Consider the following 24,062-nt stretch of genomic DNA (forward strand, 5'->3'; position numbering starts at 1 on the left):
TGGAGTTTTGGGTAAAGAACCTTTAATTATCTTCATCCTGAAATGACTGGCTAAACAATGACAGGAAATATCCCACTGAGTAAATGAAAAGGGAAGACTCCTTTTCTATGAACATCTAATCACACAGGTGTTAAATATCCCTTCTTGACCCTTTCACTGCTGGTCTTCCTCATCATTTGTTCTTTGCTGTTTCCTGCATTTGTCTAATAACATTCATCTGAAACTGAATTTTTTGTTCACTATACAATTGCTTCAATTTATAGCCATATACAATTTGATACAAGGGTAGGATGCCTAATTTCAGCATTGCAAAGGAATCAGTCTATTCCCGAGGATGCCACTGTACTCATGAATTCGAGGAATCCAAGTAATCACCTTCTTTGCCACGTTGGTGTAATTTAAAAAGTTAGGTTTGACTAGAACAGCAACAACAACAAATATATTTCCATAGAAAGAAAAAAAGAAAACAGTTCCAGAAATAAAAATGCTTGTGTATGCACATGTTTACACTCCTACTCCCACTTCTATTCCAGGACCGAAATTCACAGAACAACACAGTATGATGGGGAAAGAAATAAGCTCTGGGAGCAACTACTCAGATTTTATCATTTGATTGTCTTTTCTAGGAAGAGCCCCAAGATGATTTCCTAAAACATGGAACATTTCAGGGGAAACAGTGCTTTGTACAACTTTACTGATCACACATAAAATGCATTGTTATAGCTCCAGTTAGAGATGTAATTAGCCATAATTGTTGTGAGGTATATATTTCTGGCCAAAAAAGTGGCCATATCCTTCTGATGCAAATAATTACATCACATAAAACTCGTTAGTACCTTATAGCTCATGAGCACACAGAAGTTAGTTAAAGCAGTGATGAAAAGTCATGTATCACATAACAGAGGATGTGCAATAGACCTTAGACATCTACTTCTCCAACTGTCCAAAATACCCAGAATATGCCCCACAAAATATTTGGCCCTCAAGAACTCAATATAAAATGCTCTGTAATTCTGCGGTCTCATAAATTTGGAAAAGCTCCATACTGTGAGATTCACAAGGAATACATGAGCGTCACAGTCTCTGAGATATGCTCTAGAAAAGAAAACTATTGGGTTTGATTAGACATTTCAGTGACCACAGAACTCTTATTTATACAAAGTAATAGGATTCAGAATGGTGTAAACTTGGAATTTTACTAAACATGTCTTCTCACTGCCAGTTAACTAAAATGAGTTGACTCAAGTCCAATGTGACCAATGATCTATTTAATTAAATTTTCTCTCAATTCTTGCCTTTTCTATGGATTGGCCAATGATTTTCTCATCATCCTAAAGATTACTACAACAGGCTTCTAGCCGTTCTGCCAGTTTCCTCTCCTGCCTCTATGCAGACCATGTTCCACACAGTGGCCAAAAATCTGTATAAAATGTTAATCAACTCATATCATACATCTGCTCAAAATCTCCACAACCTCATCTTAGAATAAAATTCAAAGGCTTTACCATCAGCTCCAAGACCCTCCGAATCTGAGTTCCAGCTGCCTATCCAACCTTCTCTTCTGGATTCTTCTGTTCACTTAATCTGCTCAAGTCACATTGACTGTTTTGCTGCTTCTCAAACCTGTTAAGCATGTTTCTACCTCAGTGATTTCCCCTCAGGGTCTTTGAGTTTTCTTTTTTTCTTTTATTTTAATAATTTTCTATAGAAAACCACATGATTTCTTTCCTCACATCGTTTACTTCTCTGCTCAAATTCTCTTCTTTATCAATAAGTAGCTCTGTAACTTCACCACATAAAAGAACCCACCTTGCATTCCTTTTTCTTTCATCTTGCTCAATTCCCATCTTAGTTTGTATCACTCCCTTACTGTTTATTTACTGTTTGCACATTCATGTACATGTATGCATACATACAAACTCAAGAATCTTAGTCTTATGAGGCCAGGGATGTTATATTTTTTATTAATGTAGTCTTCAATAAAAAGTACCTGTTGAGTTGATGAAGGAATGAAGAATAAATAAAGGGGTGGATCTACTTCCTCTTGTACAGTCATTTTCAAAAAAGGCAGAATAATATGCATAAGGGTTCATTCATGTCCCAAAGAAAAATCAATACAGTTTTCAAGTTCAAGTTTATAATTTTAGCCTCAAAATGAAATGTATTTGAGACTTCTCTCTCTATATTGATTACTTACACCCCATGGCCCTTTAATTCTCTGACACATAAAACACTCTCAGGACCTTTTCTTACTCACAGTGTTAATTCCTATTTCATTTTTTATCTAGGCTTCCATATGCTGTTTTAGTATCTTTCTGTTTTTCAGTGTCCATTTCAGCAGCCCGTGAACCCTCTAGACAACATGATCATGTCCCTTTAACTTGTATGTTTACCAAGTGTTGAGCCATATGCACACTGTACTGCATAAAAGGCTTTTAATGACAAATTAGATTTTTATTTAGGTTCATTATGCCTGGGTTTTCAGGCCATGTTCCGGATTTCATGGTTTTGGTTGTAATGAGTCATGGCCCCCTTGACAGACAAGGGAGTAATTGAACTAGCTAGGTTTTCAATAGAAACTTGTGATAGATCTCCTGTTGCATATGTTATTTCATCTTCAATAATAGTTGGATATCATAAAAGATTATGGCCTCATAGTGTGACAGAGAGAGAAATACATGAAAGTCTGTGAAAACAGAGTGAAAATACAATCTTACCTATATTTCTTACAAGCAAAACAGTGTCATAATAATTGACATAAGGGGTTGTTATTTATAAATATCTTTTGTATTGTTATTGCCTTATAAGGGGGGATGTGCATCTTTACCTAACAAAGTTAAAACTTATTAAATGGTTCTTCATGTTGAATTAGAGAGTATGTATGTGTTTGTATTTGTGTATATATAAATGTGCTTATGTATATTCTTTCATTTTCTTATTCAAACTTCTCAAAATTATTTTTGCCAAGTTATCCGCAAAACATTTATAAAAATATTTCTTTGCAAATATCTTTCTAATTGAGCCTAGTATTAAAAATAAAAATACCACAGAGAAATAGAGGTGCTAGAAATTCAAAGTAAAATATTACCCTTAACAGAAAATGATTAATCTGCTCAGGCATTTTCAAAAGGAAAGGCAATGTTCTGTTGGAAGAGTGTGTACGGTTTTTATATTCACTACATATTGAAAAATCATTAAACTCTGTACCTTTTTATTGCTTTCTAAAGAAACTTAAAATATATCCAAGGTGCACACTTAGTCAAGTCTTTTGTCTGAATGAATTAGTATTTGTGTATTCCAGGTTCCTGTTATACTGAACTCTTTTTCATAGTGCTATTGAAATATGTACTATGCTAAACGTAGACTGGTAGAAAAGAAAATATTTATGGCAAAATAGAAGCAAACAACACTGGAAAAATAAAATAGGAAAAATCTAGATGACTTTGCAATTGGTGATGACTTTTTAGAAACCAAAGGCATAATTCATGGGAAAAAAAAGTTGATAAATTGATTAGAATTTTTGGCTCTGTGAATCACACTATCAAGATAATGCAAAGACAATCCACAGACTGAGAAAAATATTTGCAAAAGATGCATCTGACAAGAGACTGTTATCCACAATATATAAAGAATACTTAAAACTCAATAAAAATAGTATAAACAATTCAATTTAAAAATGGATCAAAGAAGATATATAGATGACAAATAAGCACATAAAAAGACACTTCACATCATGTCATTCAGTTCAGTTCAGTTCAGTTGCTCAGTTGTGTCCGACTCTGCGACCCCATGAATCGCAGCACACCAGGCCTCCCTGTCCATCACCAACTCCCGGAGTTCACTCAGACTCATGTCCATCGAGTCAGTGATGCCATCCAGTCATCTCATCCTCTGTCATCCCCTTCTCCTCCTGTCCCCGATCCCTCCCAGCATCAGAGTCTTTTCCAATGAGTCAACTCTTCGCATGAGGTGGCCAAAGTACTGGAGTTTCAGCTTCAGCATCAGTCCCTCCAATGAACACCCAGGACTGATCTCCTTGAGGATGGACTGGTTGGATCTCCTTGCAGTCCAAGGGACTCTCAAGAGTCTTCTCCAACACCACAGTTCAAAAGCATCAATTCTTCAGTGCTCAGCTTTCTTCACAGTCCAACTCTCACATCCATACATGACCACTGGAAAAACCATAGCCTTGACTAGATGGACCTTTGTTGGCAAAGTAATATCTCTGCTTTTCAATATGCTATCTAGGTTGGTCATAACTTTCCCTCCAAGGAGTAAGTCATTAGTGAAATGCAAATTAAAATAGAGATACCACTACAAACCTCTTAGAATGAACAAAATGTGAAACACTAACTCCAAATGCTGATGAGAACATGGAACAACAGGAATTCTCATACATAGTTGGTAGCTATGCAAACTTTGGAAGGCAGTTTGTAAGTTTCTTACAAAACTAAACATATTCTTATCCTATAATCTAGCAATTGTACTTCTTGGTATTTACCCAAAAGAGTCGAAAATTTACATTCACACAGAAAAATGGATTTTTATAGTGGCTTTCCGTGCAATTGCCAATGCTTAAAGCAACCAAGAAATTCTTTAGCAGGTGGATGGATAAATAAACTGTGGTACATACAGACAGTGAAATAGTATTCAGTGCTAAAATGAAAAGACATGGAGGAAACTTAAATAAACTTAAATAAAGCGTATTACTAAGTGAAAGAAGCCAATATCAAGCCAATATGAAACATATGAAACATGTTATATGACCCCAACTACATAACATTCTGGAAAAGGCAAAACTATTAATAAAATTTTAAAAATCAGTGATTTCCATAGAGGGGGAGTAAAAATGAGTAAGCAGATTTAGGAGGATTTAAAAATAGGAGAATTTTAAAGGCAGTGAAAATATTTTAAATAAAATGGCTTATACGTACAACTCCTAAACTCATCTACTTAACTGTTGAACCCATCTCAGTCAATGGGTATTTCTAACCTTCTGCTGCTGCTGCTGCTAAGTTACTTCAGCCGTGTCTGACTCCGTGCGACCCCATAGATGGCAGCCCACCAGGCTCCCCCGTCTCTGGGATTCTCCAGGCAAGAACACTGGAGTGGGTTGCCATTTCCTTCTCCAATGCATGAAAGTGAAAAGTGAAAGTGAAGTTGCTCAGTCATGTCTGACTCTAAGCCAAATAAAATCACCCTCAATTTTTTTTTTTACATCTGTCAAAAAATCCTATTGGCTCCAACTTCACAACGTACCTCAAAGCCAGTAACTTTCCACTACTCAGGTGCTACCACCATAATCTGAGCTGCCCACATCACTTGCCTTACTTACTGTAGCAGCTTTCATCCTGTCTTCATGATAATCTTTTCTCAACACAGCAGCCTGTGATGTGATACTTTTAAAACAAAAGCCAGATTATGCTCCCCGCTCCCCCGCCTCTGTAGTGGTTCACCATCTCATTCAGAGTAGAAACCAAGTCCTTAAAATTGCCCTCAAGGTCCCATCTAATTTTCCATCCTTTGGCTCCATATATTATTCAGGGTTCTCACAGAAAAATAAAACCAATATATATGTGTGTATCTACATATACATACAAACATATATGCTGCTGCTAAGTCGCTTCAGTTGTGTCCGACTCTGTGCAACCCCAGAGATGGCAGCCCACCAGGTTCCTCTGTCCCTGGGATTCTCCAGGCAAGAAAACTGGAGTGGGTTGCCTTTTCCTTCTCCAGCAAATCCCTCAGTCATGTCTGTCTCTTTGTGACCCCATGGACTGTAAGCCTGCCAGTCTCCTCTGTCCATGGAATTCTCCAGGCAAGAATACTGGAGTGAGTAGCCATTCCCTTCTCCTATGCTATGATGAATATTTTTAAGCATCATTTTGTGCCAGGCACTGTGCTTTGACCTCTGAATAAGCAGAGATAAATCAGATATTTATCCTGCCTTTAGGCAGCTGACAAGGAAGCCTGGTGTATCCATCATTACAAGACACAAAGTGTATGTTATGAGAGATTTAGAGAAACTGTTCTGAAAAAAAGAGAGCTATTTCCTGCCAGAGCAAGGAAGAGTAAGGAGATGGTGACCCCAAAATTTGGGCCTTGAATCTGTGGAAATGAGAAAGGATAGCATTCCAGGTAGAAGGAAATACATTTTAAAAAATCACTAACATGATAGGGAGTAAGGAAAAACACAGAATAGGAAGACTTCAGACTTTGGGTCAACATGCCTGACATGAAATCCAAACTCTGCAGCTAAGTAGCTGTGTGACCTCAGACAAATTATTTAACCTCTCTGAGTTTCAGTTCTCACATTTGTAAAATTGAGATAATACCATCTAGCTTAGAGCATTACTGTGAGGAAATCATGAACATAAAGCACGGAGCCACCATGACTGGCTCCCAGCCGTCACTCAGTGAATGAGAGCTATTATTGAAGTGTAGTTTGACTGGAGTACAGATGAAGTGTTCCCCTCAACAATGCCATTTTTCCAATAGGAAGCAAGGCCAAAATGTATTGCATTTACTCTGCACTCCCTAGGAACATTTGTCTATTGTCCAACTTGAAAAATGAAGCTGAAAATGACTGGTCTCATATGAGGAGCATAAAACACTGAAAATGTGATGCATTGGTCTTTCAGGCATAAGATTGCTTTGAATGTAGAAGGAATAAAAATATGTGTGCTATATTTCTGTTGAAGATTATTTTAACTAACCCACCAGTTTCTTTCTTTCTTTGTTTCTTTTTCAGTTGCTCCTACAATTCAGGAAATTAAATCTGGCACCGTGGCCCCCGGACGCAGTGGATTGATAAGATGCGAAGGTGCAGGTGTGCCGCCTCCGGCCTTTGAATGGTACAAAGGGGAGAAGAAGTAAGGACTTTGTGATTATTACTCTGTTTCAAGCACTTTGAGCTAATGTGTTTGTGTTTCAGATATTTACTTTAAGCAGTTTCTTTAACTGGCTTGAATGATTCTTAGCAGCCTTCTCTGGGGCACGAAGAGGCCCACGTGGGAGGGATGAGTAGCTAATAGCATCCAGAAGAAATGTCCACTTTGGTTTATATGATCTCAGAAATGCCAGCAAATCCCCCATCACTGATGCCTTTCATTTCTACCCCTCCCTTCGGAGCCAGCACACCATTGCTCTTTCTGGAAACCATGTTTACTTGGGAAATAAACCCGCTCTTAAAGGACTTGGGCCCAGCTTCCATAAGAGCACTCCAAAAGCAATCAGAGCCGCCGACTCTGCCTGGCTTCCTTGATCAGCCTAACCCTTTTACCTGCCTCTCTCTCCCTTAAGACATTTTAACATTTTGTTTTTATAGAATATGGCATTTCAGGTATTCTATCACTAAAGGGACTGTAGAGGGATAAACTGCATGGTTGAAGGACTAATGAAGGGGATTTTAGGGCTACTCTAACATCAGCTCTATATGATTGTCCCCTTGAGGCACTTCTGAAAGTCTTAGCAAGAGCTGTTGAACAAGACAAGACAAGACTTAAGGACTTTCTCTTTACTTTCAACCAGTGGGCTCATTCAGACCTCTTCACCTGTTCTTATCAAGCCAACAAAGAAGAATGGGACCCCTGTGGATTAAATGGAAGATATAATACAGAGGAGAGGATATCATCTAAATGGCTTCAAAATTAAGGAGGGAATGTATGCTAGAAAATGTTAGTTTGGACCATATGAAATTTAAATTTTTTTTTCAGTCAAAAAGGCTAAATATTGACAATGCCATACTGTTCAACATAAACATATGAGGTTTATTAAGTGTCATGTCTCATAACTAATTACAGCTAAGTGTCTGAACAGAAAACAGGTGAAATCACATAAGAACTTAGATGTTGCTACAATGGATGAAAATGGATGTGACATGAGTAGGTACTTTGTTTCTTAAACTGTAATCAAAAGAGGATTTATGGGAAATATTCTCCTTTAACATCAGCCTTAACAATAAAACAATAAAAGATATCCCCATAACTATCTTATTTGTTTTGGATAACTGATAGTGGATTCACCTAGAATTTTTTTGCAGTTATTTTATATGCAACCTCTTCTACAATTTGGGCTACTTAATTTCTAATTTTTTTTGCTAATTAATTATTGCTTTTATTAATTTGAAATCTTGGTGGCTTTTGGAAGCTCCCATATATTTTTATAAACCTAAAATTAGATAAACTCATCTGTGGTCACCCTTATCCCAACCCTACAAGATTATATATCTGGCAATATAACCTTCCTCAGATTCTGATAATCCAGGTTAAGAAGTTTTCAGTTTGTGATGATGAATAGAGGTAAACATCTAGAAGCATGGTTCTCAATCCTTTGAAAATTATGAAACCCTTTGTTCAAATATAATCCTATTTGAAGACCCACTAAATAATATCTGTGAAAGTAGGGGTGAATGGAGTCTCAGTTCTATCTACTCAGAGCCCCCCTTCCGTTAGGATGTCCTTGTAACTCCTTCCCCCATCCCTGGTTCTCCACAAAGCACACTTTTTAAAAAGTGGTTTAAATTATTTTACATATCTTTCAAATTCACTTTTGAAACTGTGTCATGCCTTTCTGAAAGGTTAATGAGCAGGATTATTCTTAGTAGCACAAGTGAGAACTCCTTTGTTAAAGTCCATTTTATTTCTACTATTTTTTTTTTTTTTTGCTATATCTCTCTCTTTCACTTTCCTAAATTCAGTGACCATTGTCAAAAAGACTACAACAACCCTCACCCCACTTGCTTGGCCTATACCAAAGACAGAAGAGAGCCAAGTTGTGTCTGCAGTTGTAGCTTCATTGTTTTGTTTTGTTTTGTTTTTTTCCCCAAGTTGGGAAATGGACTATAACTTTTCAGAGGAGTTTAGAACTGCTACAAAAATATGTTGATTAATTCTCCCCAGTCAGAGCCCTTCCCTGATACACTCATTCACAGAAAAAAATCTAGTAGCTGTGAAAATCAAATGCATTTTCAAAGGCAAATATATATTTTATTTAAGAATGAAGCATACATTTATCATTTGTTAGAGTTGTATTTGAAGAAATATCCAAATACCACTAGAATATATAAATCTATCTTCTCAAAACTACAAAAAAAAAAAAAATTTGAATATGTGTAGGGAGTGAGAGAAAGAAAACTTCTGCTTGTCAAATGATTGTTGTTACACTCACTAGTGCATCTACCATGCTACCTTCAGGGCCCAGGACATTTAAAAGATTTATTTTATCAAAATGAAAAGCTATCTATGTGATAAGCACTTCGTATTTAACATTAACCCATTTTATTTTCACAACAAACCTATAGAAAGATAATATTTTTATCCTTACCTCTTGCTGAAGAGAAATCTAGCACAGTGTATTTACAATAAGTACTTTGCACAAGTCTATAGTTAATGACAGAGCTGGAAATTGAACCCAAGAAGTCTTGCAAATATTCAGATGGAGTTCATGGATTTAACGTCTATACTGTGACACCTAGTATGGTCATGGGACCTCGGGATCTATCAAAAATAATTTGAAAAGTCAATGTTAAATGCCAGGATAAAGGCATTTCAGGTAACTTATCAGTTAGCAAAATAAGACCGAACATAGAAACATTCGCTTATACTTTCTCCGTTGGTTTAGTCAAAGACACAGAAATAATGGAGTCAAGGTAACTATACAGAAAAGAAACAGATACAGCATGTTTTTGGGTTGTTTTCTTGACCTCAAGGTTGTTAACAGAAGCATGAGGCTGTCAGAGACTCTCTTGGAACAGAGCAGAGTTTTTACAAGATCTGGAGAAGTTTTGTTTTCTTAGTTTTATTTCCTTTTATACTTGAGGCTTTAAAAATATTCAGAAATAACTTACTCTGTTCATATACTTTTGTACATACATGCTCAGTTGTGCCCAACTCTCTGCTACCTCATAGCCCACCAGGCTCCTCTGTCCATGGAATTTTCCAGGCAAGAATACTAGAGTGGGTTGCATTTCCTACTCTAGGGGATCTTCCTGACCCAGGAATCAAACTCATGTCTCTGGCAGCTCCTGCATAGGCAGGTGGATTCTTTACCCCTGGCACCACCTGGGAAGCCCATGTACTTTAAGAGATGTTTATAAAAATTCATCTTGCTTAAGTCAAGATTTTCAAAGCCAGATTTTCATTCAGATAAATATAAGCAAATAAACACAAACAAATAGGAGGAAATACCTGATCATCTCTAATCTTATCTTTGCCTATAGTTGTATCATATCCTGTAAAATCCTCTTCTGTGCACTGAGAATAATCTGCTTGAAAACTTAAAAAAAAAAAAAAAAGATCCTGCAAAATTAAGCACAATTTAAAGACAAGGAAGAAACATTACCAGGGATAAATTACTTCCCAGGACCTTTACATTCTGTCTCATTTATTCTTCAGACCTCTCTGAGGTATGATTTATTATCTTCAATTTACTGATGACAAAACTAAAACATAAGAAACTTAACTTATCTAAGAGCACTCATATAAAAGATGCTATCAGGACACATTTTACCTTTGTCAGCCTCTCAACCTATATTCTGTCCTTTGTTTACATTGCCATTATTAGTTTTCTGTTGCTAAGTAACAACCCCAAATTTAGCAACTTCAAACAGTAAGCTTTTGTTATCTCAGTATGTCTGGGTCAGGAATCCAGGAGCATTCCTGGTGGAATTCCTAGTGGGGTATGGCTCAGGGTCTCCCACCTGGTTCCCATCAAATGTCACCTGCTGCTAATCCTCTGAAGGCTTGACTAGGACTGGAGGATCAGCTGCTAAGACGGCTCAGTCCCATGCCCCACAAACTGGTGCCTGTTATTGACAGGTTGTTGTTTAGTCATTGTCTTGTCCAACTCTCTCGCGACCTCATGGACTGCAGCCCACAAGATTCCTCTGTTCATGGGATTTCCCAAGCAAGAATACTGGAATAGGTTGTCATTTCCTTCTCCAGGGAATCTTCCCAACCCAGGGATCAAACCCAAGTCTCCTGCCTTGGCAAGTGAATTATTTACCACTGAGCCACCAGGGAAGCAACCATTACTGACAGAAGGTGTCTGTTAATCACTATATAGATCTCTAAATAGGGCTGCTTGACATCTTTATAATAAGACAGTTGGTTTTCCCCAGAGCTAGTGATTCAAGAGAACACCATAGAAGCTGTTCATGACCTAGTCTGAGAAGTCTCTGTCATTTCTGCAATATATTATTGGTTATAAAAGGTGACCCTATTCAAAGAGGGAGAGATTACAGGGGAACATAAACATTAAGAGTTGAGAACCATTGGATGCCATCTTCAAAGATGTCTGTCACACTGTTTCCCTTATGAATGATGTAATTGTTTATACATTAGAAATATTAGCCATTTGACCTTTAGTTTATTGTACTGTTTGGGTAAGCATCATAGCAATGACTAAAGTTATATATTAGTTATGAAGATATTATTTCTTTGTATAATATAGTCTGGGCTTCCCAAGTGGCGCTAGTGGTAAAAAACCTACCTGCTAATGCAGGAGACATAAAAGATGTGGATTTGATCCCTGAGTTGCTAAGATCCACTGGAGGAGGGCCCAGCAACTCACTCCAGTATTCTTGCCTAGAGAATCCCATGGACAGAGGAGCCTGGAAGCTTATAGTGCATGGGGTCACAAAGAGTTGGACACGACTGAAGTGACTTAGCACACATAAAATGGTCATTTTTTTTAACACTATAGTGACTTTCAGCATACCTGGCAGGGACAATTCTAGTATGCTAAATTTTACTCTAGGTATAAATACAGTAAGTGTTGGGAGAACTAGAGTTCAGACTTTGATTATACATAAAACTAAAAATTTTAACTTTTTTGTCTTTTAAACAAAATTTTTATAATTGGATGCTAATTACTTTGCAATATTGTGATGGTTTTTGCAGACAAGACTGATAAGAAGAAATATACTCCTTATATGTAGTGAAAGGACACTTTAAGTAAATAATGTTTTTTTTTCTTAATTTTATTTTTAAACTTTACATAATTGTATTAGTTTTGCCAAATATCAAAATGAATCCGCCACAGGTATACATGTGTTCCCATCCTGAACCCTCCTCCCTCCTCCCTCCCCATACTATCCCTCTGGGTCGTCCCAGTGCACTAGCCCCAAGCATCCAGTATTGTGCATCGAACCTGGACTGGCATCTCATTTCATACATGATATTTTACATGTTTCAATGCCATTCTCCCAAATCTTCCCACCCTCTCCCTCTCCCACAGAGTCCATAAGACTGTTCTATACATCAGTGTCTCTTTTGCTGTCTCGTACACAGGGTTATTGTTACCATCTTTCTAAATTCCATATATATGCATTAGTATACTGTATTGGTGGTTTTCCTTCTGGCTTACTTCACTCTGTATAATAGGCTCCAGTTTCATCCACCTCATTAGAACTGATTCAAATGTATTCTTTTTAATGGCTGAGTAATACTCCATTGTGTATATGTACCACTACTTTCTTATCCACTCATCTGCTGATGGACATCTAGGTTGCTTCCATGTCCTGGCTATTATAAACAGTGCTGCGATGAACATTGGGGTACACGTGTCTCTTTCCCTTCTGGTTTCCTCAGTGTGTATGCCCAGCAGTGCGATTGCTGGATCATAAGGCAGTTCTATTTCCAGTTTTTTAAGGAATCTCCACACTCTTCTCCATAGTGGCTGTACTAGTTTGCATTCCCACCAACAGTGTAAGAGGGTTCCCTTTTCTCCACACCCTCTCCAGCATTTATTATTTGTAGACTTTCAGATCGCAGCCATTCTGACTGGTGTGAAATGGTACCTCATAGTGGTTTTGATTTGCATTTCTCTGATAATGAGTGATGTTGAGCATCTTTTCATGTGTTTGTTAGCCATCTGTATGTCTTCCTTGGAGAAATGTCTATTTAGTTCTTTGGCCCATTTTTTGATTGGGTCGTTTATTTTTCTGGAGTTGAGCTGTAGGAGTTGCTTGTATATTTTTGAGATTAGTTGTTTGTCCATTGCTTCATTTGCTAATATTTTCTCCCATTCTGAAGGCTGTCTTTTTACCTTGCTAATAGTTTCCTTTGATGTGCAGAAGCTTTTAAGGTTAATTAGGTCCCATTTGTTTATTTTTGCTTTTATTTCCAATATTCTGGGAGGTGGGTCATAGAGGATCCTGCTGTGATGTATGTCAGAGAGTGTTTTGCCTATGTTCTCCTCTAGGAGTTTTATAGTTTCTGGTCTTACATTTAGATCTTTAATCCATTTTGAGTTTATTTTTGTGTATGGTGTTAGAAAGTGTTCTAGTTTCATTCTTTTACAAGTGGTTGACCAGATTTCCCAGCACCACTTGTTAAAGAGAATGTCTTTAATCCATTGTATATTCTTGCCTCCTTTGTCAAAGATAAGGTGTCCATATGTGCGTGGATTTATCTCTGGGCTTTCTATTTTGTTCCATTGATCTATATTTCTGTCTTTGTGCCAGTACCATACTGTCTTGATAACTGTGGCTTTGTAGTAGAGCCTGAAGTCAGGTAGGTTGATTCCTCCAGTTCCATTCTTCTTTCTCAAGATCGCTTTGGCTATTCGAGGTTTTTTGTATTTCCATACAAATTGTGAAATTATTTGTTCTAGCTCTGTGAAGAATACCGTTGGTAGCTTGATAGGGATTGCATTGAATCTATAAATTGCTTTGGGTAGTATACTCATTTTCACTATATTGATTCTTCCAATTCATGAACATGGTATATTTCTCCATCTATTAGTGTCCTCTTTGATTTCTTTCACCAGTATTTTATAGTTTTCTATATATGGGTCTTTAGTTTCTTTAGGTAGATATATTCCTAAGTATTTTATTCTTTCCATTGCAATGGTGAATGGAATTATTTCCTTAATTTCTCTTTCTGTTTTCTCATTATTAGTGTATAGGAATGCAAGGGATTTCTGTGTGTTGATTTTGTATCCTGTAACTTTACTATAGTCATTGATTAGTTCTAGTAATTTTCTGGTGGAGTCTTTAGGGTTTTCTATGTAGAGGATCATGTCATCTGCAAATAGTGAGAGTTTTACTTCTTCTTTTCCAATTTGGATTCCTTTTATTTCTTTTTCTGCTCTGATTGCTGTGGCCAAAACTTCCAAAACTATGTTGAATAGTAATGGTGAAAGTGTAATCAAAAATCTTCCAGCAAACAAAAGCCCCGGTCCAGACGGCTTCACAGCTGAATTCTACCAAAAATTTAGAGAAGAGCTAACACCTATCTTGCTCAAACTCTTCCAGAAAATTGCAGAGGAAGGTAAACTTCCAAACTCATTCTATGAGGCCACCATCACCCTAATACCAAAACCTGACAAAGATCCCACAAAAAAAGAAAACTACAGGACAATATCACTGATGAACATAGATGCAAAAATCCTTAATAAAATTCTAGTAAATAATGTTTTGATGACATGAAATTAAGTTGATCTATGACTTGAGAATAGTACATTCACTTAGGATTAAGACTAAAAACATAAAGTAAATTTTAATAGACTAAAATTTAAATAAGTATTACAAAAATAGATTTTATATCACTTTATGGAGATGATAATACCATCTTGACTTAAATAAGAATTTTGTTATTTGTCTACTTATTTGGATTACCTCCTATTGATTTTTAGCTGTCCTCAAATCCAGGCCCGCAATTTAGAAAGACTTGCCTTCTTATTTTGTATGATGAGTTTAACTGCTTCAGTGTTTTAGAATGATGCATGTTTTATTCACTGCCTATTTTAAGCAAATGTTCCATTGTGGCTATGCTTTTTAGAATTCTTTATTATCAACAAGGCATTTTCCGTAATAATTTATCATAATTTAAGATAAGGATACAAAAATTACAAATAAGGTAAATAAAAATTACATCCATGAATGGAAAACAAATATGTAGTAAAAAATTAAAATTATCAATATATCTGTTAATAGCAAATGTATAACTACAATTGAATATATTTGATGATGAGAACTTATAATATTTTGACTTTTTAAGCAATAGATATCAAATTTAGTCTATGAATTTTTGCCATTCTTTACTACAAATATCCATGTCATCATACCTCTCACTTCAGAATCCTGTAATTTGTTCAGCTTAAACCAGTGCTTCAAAGGGAATATGATGAGCAGTATCTTATTGCCTGTTTTAAAGGATTTAGTATCTATGTGCATAAAACATGCATGCACATGTTACACAATATATTCAGTTACCACTTAATGGATAGGGAAATGCCTAAAATCAGCCAGGTGGAGTATGCCAGGTTCACATTACACAGAAGTATGATGACCTTTTTCAATCAGGTTAGGTTTTCACTTTAGGGAATGATGATTTTTTTTTACTGTTAGCTTTACAGAGGTGAGGTAAACTTGGAAAATCGTAATGAAGTGGAGTGACCTTTCCTTTCTGTTTTCCTATTCTAGATTATTTACTACTGGATCGTCTAGACAGGCCATAAATTTTATCTGAGTTACTCATTTTGATGAAGGAATATAAGAGGGAGGGTCTTCTTCCTTTCTTTTATTTTCAAGGGAACCAGAAAAATGTGTTAAAATATTTCTCTGTGTCTTCATTGATCCCTTTTTCTCTGCTGTTTTTCATGTAATTTGTGTGTGTTAAGTTATGAATACATACATCACATTTGTATAACACTATGATTTTCAAAGCATTTTTATATATGGTAATTTAGCAAAAGAAGGACATTTTTGCATTTCACTTATGATAGAATTAACTCTTTAAGCTTTGGGTGCTGCTTGAGAGAGGCAGAAAAAGTAAAAGAAAGAGATAAATATAAATAGTAACAATTTAAATGGCATGAACTCACTACTCCACTCAATATATGTTTCAGAAAGACATGCAGTGGGAGACATATTCCTGCTACTCCTTTGATCAGTCTTCATTCCTATTTTTTCTGATAGTGTGAGTATATCTCCATTCTCAATGAGATTTTCAGGTGGAAAATGTGTGTCTAATATAACATGGTTCTAAAACAAAAATCAACTATTTCATCCAGTGCTCAACCATGGAGAATGATGTAAAACAGTATTTCTATTTCACAACTATTTTAGAATACATATCCCTATGAGTGAAATTTAAACCTTAGCAAACTACCAAAATATGCATACTTATTTGTAAATTATGTACATGCATTTCTGAATTAGTATATTGCATGCATTAAGTAAGCTAAAACAGATAAAATTTAGAAGATGAGATATAAATGAAACTTAAATGGACATTTTATTATCTTTTTCTTATACTCTAACAGGTCATTTCACTGTACTCACCCTGAAGGGCTTGCCTTCCATTTTGGAGACTTTTGTGAAGTGTGTTAGTTTAAAGTAAGGAAGTCTAGGGAATTGTCAATGGCAACCCATTCTTGCCTTAGAATTCCATAGACAGAGGAACTTGGAGGACTACAGTCCATGGGGTCACAAAGAGTTGGACATAGCTGAGCGACTGAACACACACGCAAGGGCAGTTTTAACGGCTTGTGACTTTTATCCTATATGCTGACTTTGAAGTCTTACATCACATATTATATAATCACTGCATATTATCTTATTCATTCCTTGCATAATTCTAACTAGATTATGCCTAAGAAAAATACAATCTCATAAAGGTAAAATGACTTGCTGAAGGGAATTAAAGAATGGGCAGTAAAAATCTAATTTCAAGGAAAACTTGGGAGGTTGATGAATATGTTTATAGCCTTTGTATTGATGGTTTCACTTTCTATTGAGGTTATCCAAACTCATTGAGTAGCATGTATAAAATACATAGAATTTTATATATATCAATTATACCTCAATAAAGTGACCCTAAAATCAAAACAACCACTCCCCTAATTTCCTGACTCGCATGTCAAGATATCCCTCTTCTAGATTTTATACCACAGTTTGATTATTCAGAGGGTCTAGAATTATAATTTTACACACACACACACACACACACACATACACACACACACACACACACACACACACACACACCCTGCCCATCACCCCTCTTGTCCTCTCATATGCAAGGCTGTTACTATGAGTAAGTCATTACATATTTTGATTTAGAAGGGTACTGGATCATCTAGACAGGCCATAAATTTCATTACCACCCCACATTAAAAATGATCTTCTCTGCTGACCTGAGACTTTCTTTCTTTCCATCAGGTACTTATCTGTGAGGTAATTTGTGAAATTTGAAAAAGAAATAAGTCCCCGCATTGAAAGAACTTGAATTTATAACATTATCTCATTATAATGTATTTGCTTATTTTTATTAGTATATAAATTTCATTCTGATGATATTTCATGCCTTTTTACAACCAAAGTCTTATCAATACAACTTCATCGCCCCTGTAATGATTTAGTCATTCAAGGCCAAGTTGATAAAGGGTAAATATCTGAAACAAATATTGGGATCTGGAGAGCACATGTCCGAGTAAGACATAAGGACATATTATTTTATTGTAAACTTTGGGCCAGTCAAACAAGGTTGAAAGTGGACTAACTCTAGTTTGCATCTCCTGACTTACAATTTGTGACCTGTCATAAAAATCACCAAAATGAAGTAAGTACCAAGAAAATCCGAAGAGAATCCTAAGTCAATTCCTTAAAAGTGCACAGCAACAGTCAGTTCAACTCCAATCAGAGCATTAACAAATGCTTCCAGAGGGTGGGGAAGGTAGTTTTTGTGCTGGAAAACAAAGAATGAATAGAATTTCCAAATATTGCAAGGAGTCGAAAATAATCATAAGCAAGGAAAGAACACAGTCAATTCATATAAGCATTGTGTGGAGAGTTTGTTATGTCTCAGGATGCAGGACGTGAAATCTGGTGTATGTAATAGGAGGTAGGTTTAGAAAGGACCCTTAGTGCAAGACTTGAGGGATCTTAAATATCATAAGACATTTGGGCTTGATTCCATAGGCCCTAGGAAGCCATTTGGGGCCTTTTCAAGAGTAGTAAAATGATCTACCTCTCATCTTCACAAAACATTTCTGGAAGCATTTGGGAAGAATGGATGGGAAAGATATAAAATATGGTTTAAACTGGGGTATTGGTTGTTCAGTTTAAAATCAAGACAGAAAATGTATTATTTGTATATTTCAGTGTCTGATTAGATACAAGGAAAGGACAATTTGAAGGTAATTCCAAGTTTTCTGTCTCAATAACAAGATTGAATGGTGAAGTTATTAGCTGAGATTAGGAACACAGGGAAAGAGATTTGGAAGAATTCCGAGTGCCGAGTTTGCTTGGGAAGCATAGTGAAATCAGGTGTTGATACTGGATACACAGTCCATGAGCAAGCAGGGTTTTGGTCGTGCTCTTAAAATGCATAGTGATATTTCCAAAGTAAATACTCGGCCTTATCACTTTGTCCTGGAATCCTTCAGTGATTCCTGACTACCCCTAGAATAAAGTCCTAACAGTACAGCATGCATGGGAGACCTTCATGTTCTAGCCCCTGTTGACCTCTCTGGCTATAAATCTTGCCATTCTGCTGTCTCAAAATAGGGGTTTATCCATCCTGAAATATTCAATTACCAAACTGTGATATTATTTCTGTCTTTCAAGCCTCTTCGTATGTTGGGTGTTTTGCTTATAAGCCCGTTACACACACACACACACACACACACACACACACCCTGGCTACCTTTGACAAGTACCTCTGCCTTCCACTAGTCCTTTTGTCTCAATTCAGAGGTCACCTTCTCTCAGAAAACTACCTGAGACTTTCATGCTCAAAGAGGAAGCTCTCCAGATGTACTCCCATTTGCTCACCTCTATCTAAGTACTTTTACAAAACTCTTGCAGAATTCATTGTTTATTCATTTATTTATTTTTGGCTGTTCTGTCTCTTTTTTGTTGCCTGGGCTTTCTCTAGTTGAGGTGAGTCAGGACTACTCTATAGTTGTGGTGCACAGGTTTCTCATTGCAATGGCTTATTTTGTTGCAGAACACGGGCTTTAGGATGTGCAGCCTTCAGTAGCTGCAGCATGTGGGCTCAGTAATTGCAGTTCTGGGCTCTAGAACACAGGCTCAAGAGTCATGGTACACAGACTTTGTTGCTCTGTGGCATGCGGGATCTTCCTGGATCAGAGTTTGAACCTGTGTCTCCTGCACTGGCAGGTGGATTCTATACCAGTGAGTCACCCAGGAAGCCTCCTTGAAATACTCTTTTAAACCATACTCAACTTTTTTACTTGCCCATCTCTCCTCCTAATATAATCTACCAGGGAGTAAGAGTTCTGCTGTGTTAACCATCATGCTTTCAACATCTAACATGGTGTTTGGAACAAACTCTGTTGCGAGAATGAATTGTGGCCTTTTCATAATGATAAAGTAGAGTCATTCTAGTTTTGATATATCTTCAAATTGATGAGACTATTTATAGAAATGTATCATCACCTTAGATTGTGGAACACTGTAAACCCAATATGTGATTCCAGAAAGGAGCTAGTTTCTGTTGCTCAACTCTGATTTCCCAGGATTTCTTCTTGTCAACTCAGTCTGTGCAAAGTGGTTGTGTTGGTACATTGTAGGATAAAATTTGACATTAAAATCATAAGCACATTGATATTAGAAAAGCAGTTGAAGCAGAGAAGAGAAATCTAGACACAGGCCAGGCTGCCAGGGATACAAGACTCACTGCAGTCAGGGAAATATTGACATCTGCACTGTAGCCTTCGTTTATTTGATATAGGGTTAAAAGGCAATATCATTCCTGTGCAAATCAAACTGTCACAAGTAAGGCAGCCCAAAGGTCTCTGATCTAAAATTATTAATTTCATTAAAATTGATGAAATAAACAAAACATACATTTTAAATAGCCTAATAAAGTCTAAAATCATTAAAATGTCCTAATATATTATAATAATATTAATTTATTCAAATATGCAACTAAAGATAGATACCCCTTGGGGCTAAGACAGTGACGCATGATATCCTCCAGTCTGTTCCTGGGAATAAATGATACATTGTTTTGGGGCCTTGAGTGCCAAGCAATACAGTAAACCAATAGGTTGCTATAGTAGCATGTTCATATAAATTTTCATGTCTCTCTGGTTTCTAGCAGTTCCTCTCCTCCCTCTTTTTACTTTTTTTTATCTACCCTGCACTTCTGTGAAAAGCCTAGATGAGGTTGTTAATGTGCATGTAATTGATACTGAGTTTGGTATATCTTGAAATCATGATGCCATGACCCTTTCAGTCACTCTCCTAGATCTTTTCTTTAAAAATAATTTCCTGTATGCTCAATATTTAATATTTTTCTGCCATCTGAGAGGAAATGTATCTGTTCTAAGAAACAGACTCTATCACTGAACAATTATGACACCTATCATATATCCAGTGCTTAGTGTGTTTGATATATATGTGTATATATACATATAATATTACATTTTATATGCTTAAAAATATTCTATTAACTTTGAAATTGGCTTCATTTTTCCCATTTTATAGATGAAAACCTAAGCATTAAAAAATGTAAAAACATAATTCACTCAGTCAAGCACATACTTACTGTATAATTATTAAATGCCCAGCACTCTGTTACATACTTAGAATATGATGAATAACAAAACCAGCCTGAATCCTTGCCTGAATGTAATTACACTCTAATGGGGAATGTGGAACACAATCAAAAGCCACACAAATATATGAGAACTTACAAAGAGATGTATTTAATGTTATGATGATGATTTGACCAAGTCAGAGAGAACACAGTAACTTCAGAGCATCACTAAAATTCAGACTTTAGAGACAATTCTGGGCTTAAATTATATTGCTTTCTTGTTAATCTTCTAGGTTCTGTTTTTTTTTTTTTTTCCTGTCAATCTTGGTACATACAGCATGCATGTACACTATTGGGATTTACTACCACCCAAATATTTAGTGAAGCTAGGGGGAAAAAAAATAAGCAATAATTGAAACTGAAAAGGTATGTGTGTGTGAAGGAAGGTGAACTGAGGAGAGAGGTGAAACCGATTTCATGCTTCTCATCTTGGGACCTTGAGTAGCCTGAAAGGCTAACTCCACTGGAGGCTAATGACACCTGATGTAAGGGGTGGCATTGATGTGCATAATTAAGCCCATAATAGATAGTTAAGAGGCCTCTAGCTTATCTGAACTGCCAGAGAAATCACCAGGCAGCTATTTGAACCAAACCCTACATTTTTGTTTGAGTATCTACCCCACTAGTTTCACCTCATGAGTTGAACCTGGCTTTCTTGGCATAAATGCCACATGAAAACTTGGTTATTTAGCACCATTAGTTTTATTCCTTGATTTAACTTGACTTCCTTCAACAACCCATGATTTGTGACTTGTCTCTCCAAATTCAAATGCAATATCCTGATTTCTCTTGGTGGTTTCAAAATATCAGTTGCTACTTTTGGAGGATACCAATATTCAGAAGACCCAGATTTTAATTTTGGTTCTACAACTTATCAAATGGGCTTCCCTAATAGTTCAGTTGGTAAAGAATCTGCCTGCAATGCAGGAGACCCAGGTTCAATTCCTGGGTCAGGAAGATCTACTGGAGAAGGGATAGGCTACTCACTCCAGTATTCTTGGGCTTCCTTTATGGCTCAGCTGGTAAAGAATCTGCCTGCAATTAGGTAGACCTGGGTTCGATCCCTGGGTTGGGAAGATCCCCTGGAGAAGGGAAAGGCTACCCACTCCAGGATTCTAGCTTAGAGAATTCCATGGGCTGTATAGTCCATGGGGTCACAAAGAGTCAGACGTGACTGAGCAACTTTCACTTTCACTTATCAAACAGTGGAAAATAAAAATATTTATTTTTTTCTAAATTGTTCTTTTTTCTCATCTGCAAAATAGGACCAATAATGCTTACCTTATAGGATGGCTATGAAGATTAGTTGATCATACCTTTGAAAATGCCTAAATGTCAGTTTCCCACACTCTTAACACTAAAAGTTTCTGTATAACGTTGAAATTTCTTAGATTAACTTCTGTCATAAATGTGTTGAGAGCAGCTAGTATTTTCCACATTCATAAACCATTCCTGCTCACACTGAAAAGACAGAAATAGTCATGAATTCAGAGCCAGATATATGTATTTAAGCTGAAACTTTAACATTGAAAGAGCCATTAAAAGATGTGTTGTACAAGGACCTATATGCCGTCTCAGTGTCATTTTCAGATTTTCAGATGTAGCTAAAACCCTTTAGATACTAATAGTGTTCTATTTGTCTATTTCTCTTTGGTTCCTAAATCAGTGCCTCAAGCATAGGAGATATTTAATAATCATTTGATGACAAAATTAATCTTTATTTCCATTAATACCATATCAGAATATTTATCATCACCCGTGACTTTCTCTAAAGCTCTTTTTTTGAACTGTCTGTAGTTCATACCATGACTTGGAACTCCACAAGCCTGAAATCAATTTCTGGAAGTAATGTTCCTTTTCTTTGTAAATATAACTTGTATGATTCCAGAGCTGCTTATTTTCCCCTACCACCTTCCATATTTCCTATGCTACCACCCAAATATCAGTTAGTAAGCCTGTATTCATCTTATCCAGTTGTATAACATGATATATTATTATCAGGTGTGTGTGTGTGTGTGTATATAGTCACTCAGTCGTGTCTGACTCTTTGTGACTCCATGGACTATAGCAAGCCAGGATCCTATGTCCATGGAATTCTCCAGGCAAGAATACTGGAGGGGGTATCCATGCCCTTCTCCAAGGGATCTTCCCAACCCAGGGATCAAACCCAGGTCCCCTGCATTGCAGGAAGATTCTTTACCATCTGAGCCACCAAGGAAGCCCATATTATTATCATATTCTTTTGTAATTCTAGTCTGATAAAAGATCTATTACCATTTAAGAACACCTTTCCCATTCCTATTGAAAGTTGTTTTTTAATTTATTTTTTTTGCAAGTTATTTTAATAATTTAATTGTTGTTATCTGACACACTTATATATGGTTCCTGTACTAGCAATGGAGTTTTCTTGTGACTATTTGCACCTGAAAGCTTCAGTTCAGTTCAGTTCAGTCGCTCAGTCATGTCCAACTCTTCGCGACCCCATGGACTACAACATACCAGGTCTCCCTGTCCATCACCAACTTCCGGAGTTTACTCAAACTCATGTCCATTGAGTCAGTGATGCCATCCAACCATCTCATCCTCTGTCATCCCCTTCTCCTCCTGCCTTCAATCTTTCCCAACAAATGCTTGCTTCTCTAGAAATAGCTATTGTTACTCCTGACCTGGAAAGGCAAATAAAAATTATAGTCCCAAAATTTGTACTGAGGCTGGATTTATATTTTAAATGAATGAGGTCAGGTTTAGTTGTTCCATTTATTTTTGCAACTTTGACAATCAGTGCTAATGGCTAAATGGCCAGTTTTGCTGTTGTGATGTTGCTCTGGGTTTTTCTGGCTATCCTAGATAAATACTGTTTAAGAGAGGTTATTATTGTAAAGTTTGTTAACATTTCATGTACCAGAAAGAGAAGTACCATAGCTATTAATATGCTTTCCATGTGCTGCTTCTGACACTGAAAATATGAAGAACTGTTCTAATTCAGAACTAGTTAATTGGTCAGGCTGTGTCAGTTATGAGTTGGCAGAAGTGAAGTGAAGTGAAATGAAAGTTTCTCAGTTGTGTCTGAACCCATGGACTATACAGTCCATGGAATTCTCCAGGCTAGCATGCTGGAGTGGGTAGCCTTTCCCTTCTCCAGGGGATCTTCCCAACCCAGGAATCGAACTGGAGTCTCCTGCATTGCAAGCTGCTGCTGCTGCTGCTGCTGCTGCTGCTAAGTTGCTTCAGTCGTGTCCGACTCTGTGTGACCCCATAGATGGCAGCCCACCAGGCTCTGCCGTCCCTGGGAATCTCCAAGCAAGAACACTGGAATGGGTTGCCATTTCCTTCTCCAATGCATGAAAGTGAAAAGTGAAAGTGAAGTCGCTCAGTCGTGTCCGACTCTTAGAGACCCCATGGACTGCAGCCTACCAGGCTCCACAGACTCTTTACTAACTGAGCTCTGAGGGAAGCCCAGAATCTGCTGGCAAAGCAAATAGCCTTCAG

At 36.9% G+C, this 24,062-nt stretch overlaps 1 protein-coding gene across 1 annotated transcript in view; it reads left to right on the forward strand.

Annotated features, from left to right (window-relative positions):
• NEGR1 (neuronal growth regulator 1) overlaps positions 1-24,062 on the forward strand; it is a 1,040,237-nt gene that overhangs the window by 789,061 nt on the left and 227,114 nt on the right. Inside the window, exon 5 of the mRNA XM_061411594.1 lies at positions 6,752-6,872. Within this exon, the coding sequence (XP_061267578.1) occupies positions 6,752-6,872 (121 nt within the window). The remainder of the gene's footprint in view (positions 1-6,751; positions 6,873-24,062) is intronic.

This window comes from Bos javanicus, chromosome 3 (genome assembly GCF_032452875.1).
Source record: "Bos javanicus breed banteng chromosome 3, ARS-OSU_banteng_1.0, whole genome shotgun sequence".
Taxonomy (NCBI): Eukaryota; Metazoa; Chordata; class Mammalia; order Artiodactyla; family Bovidae; genus Bos; species Bos javanicus.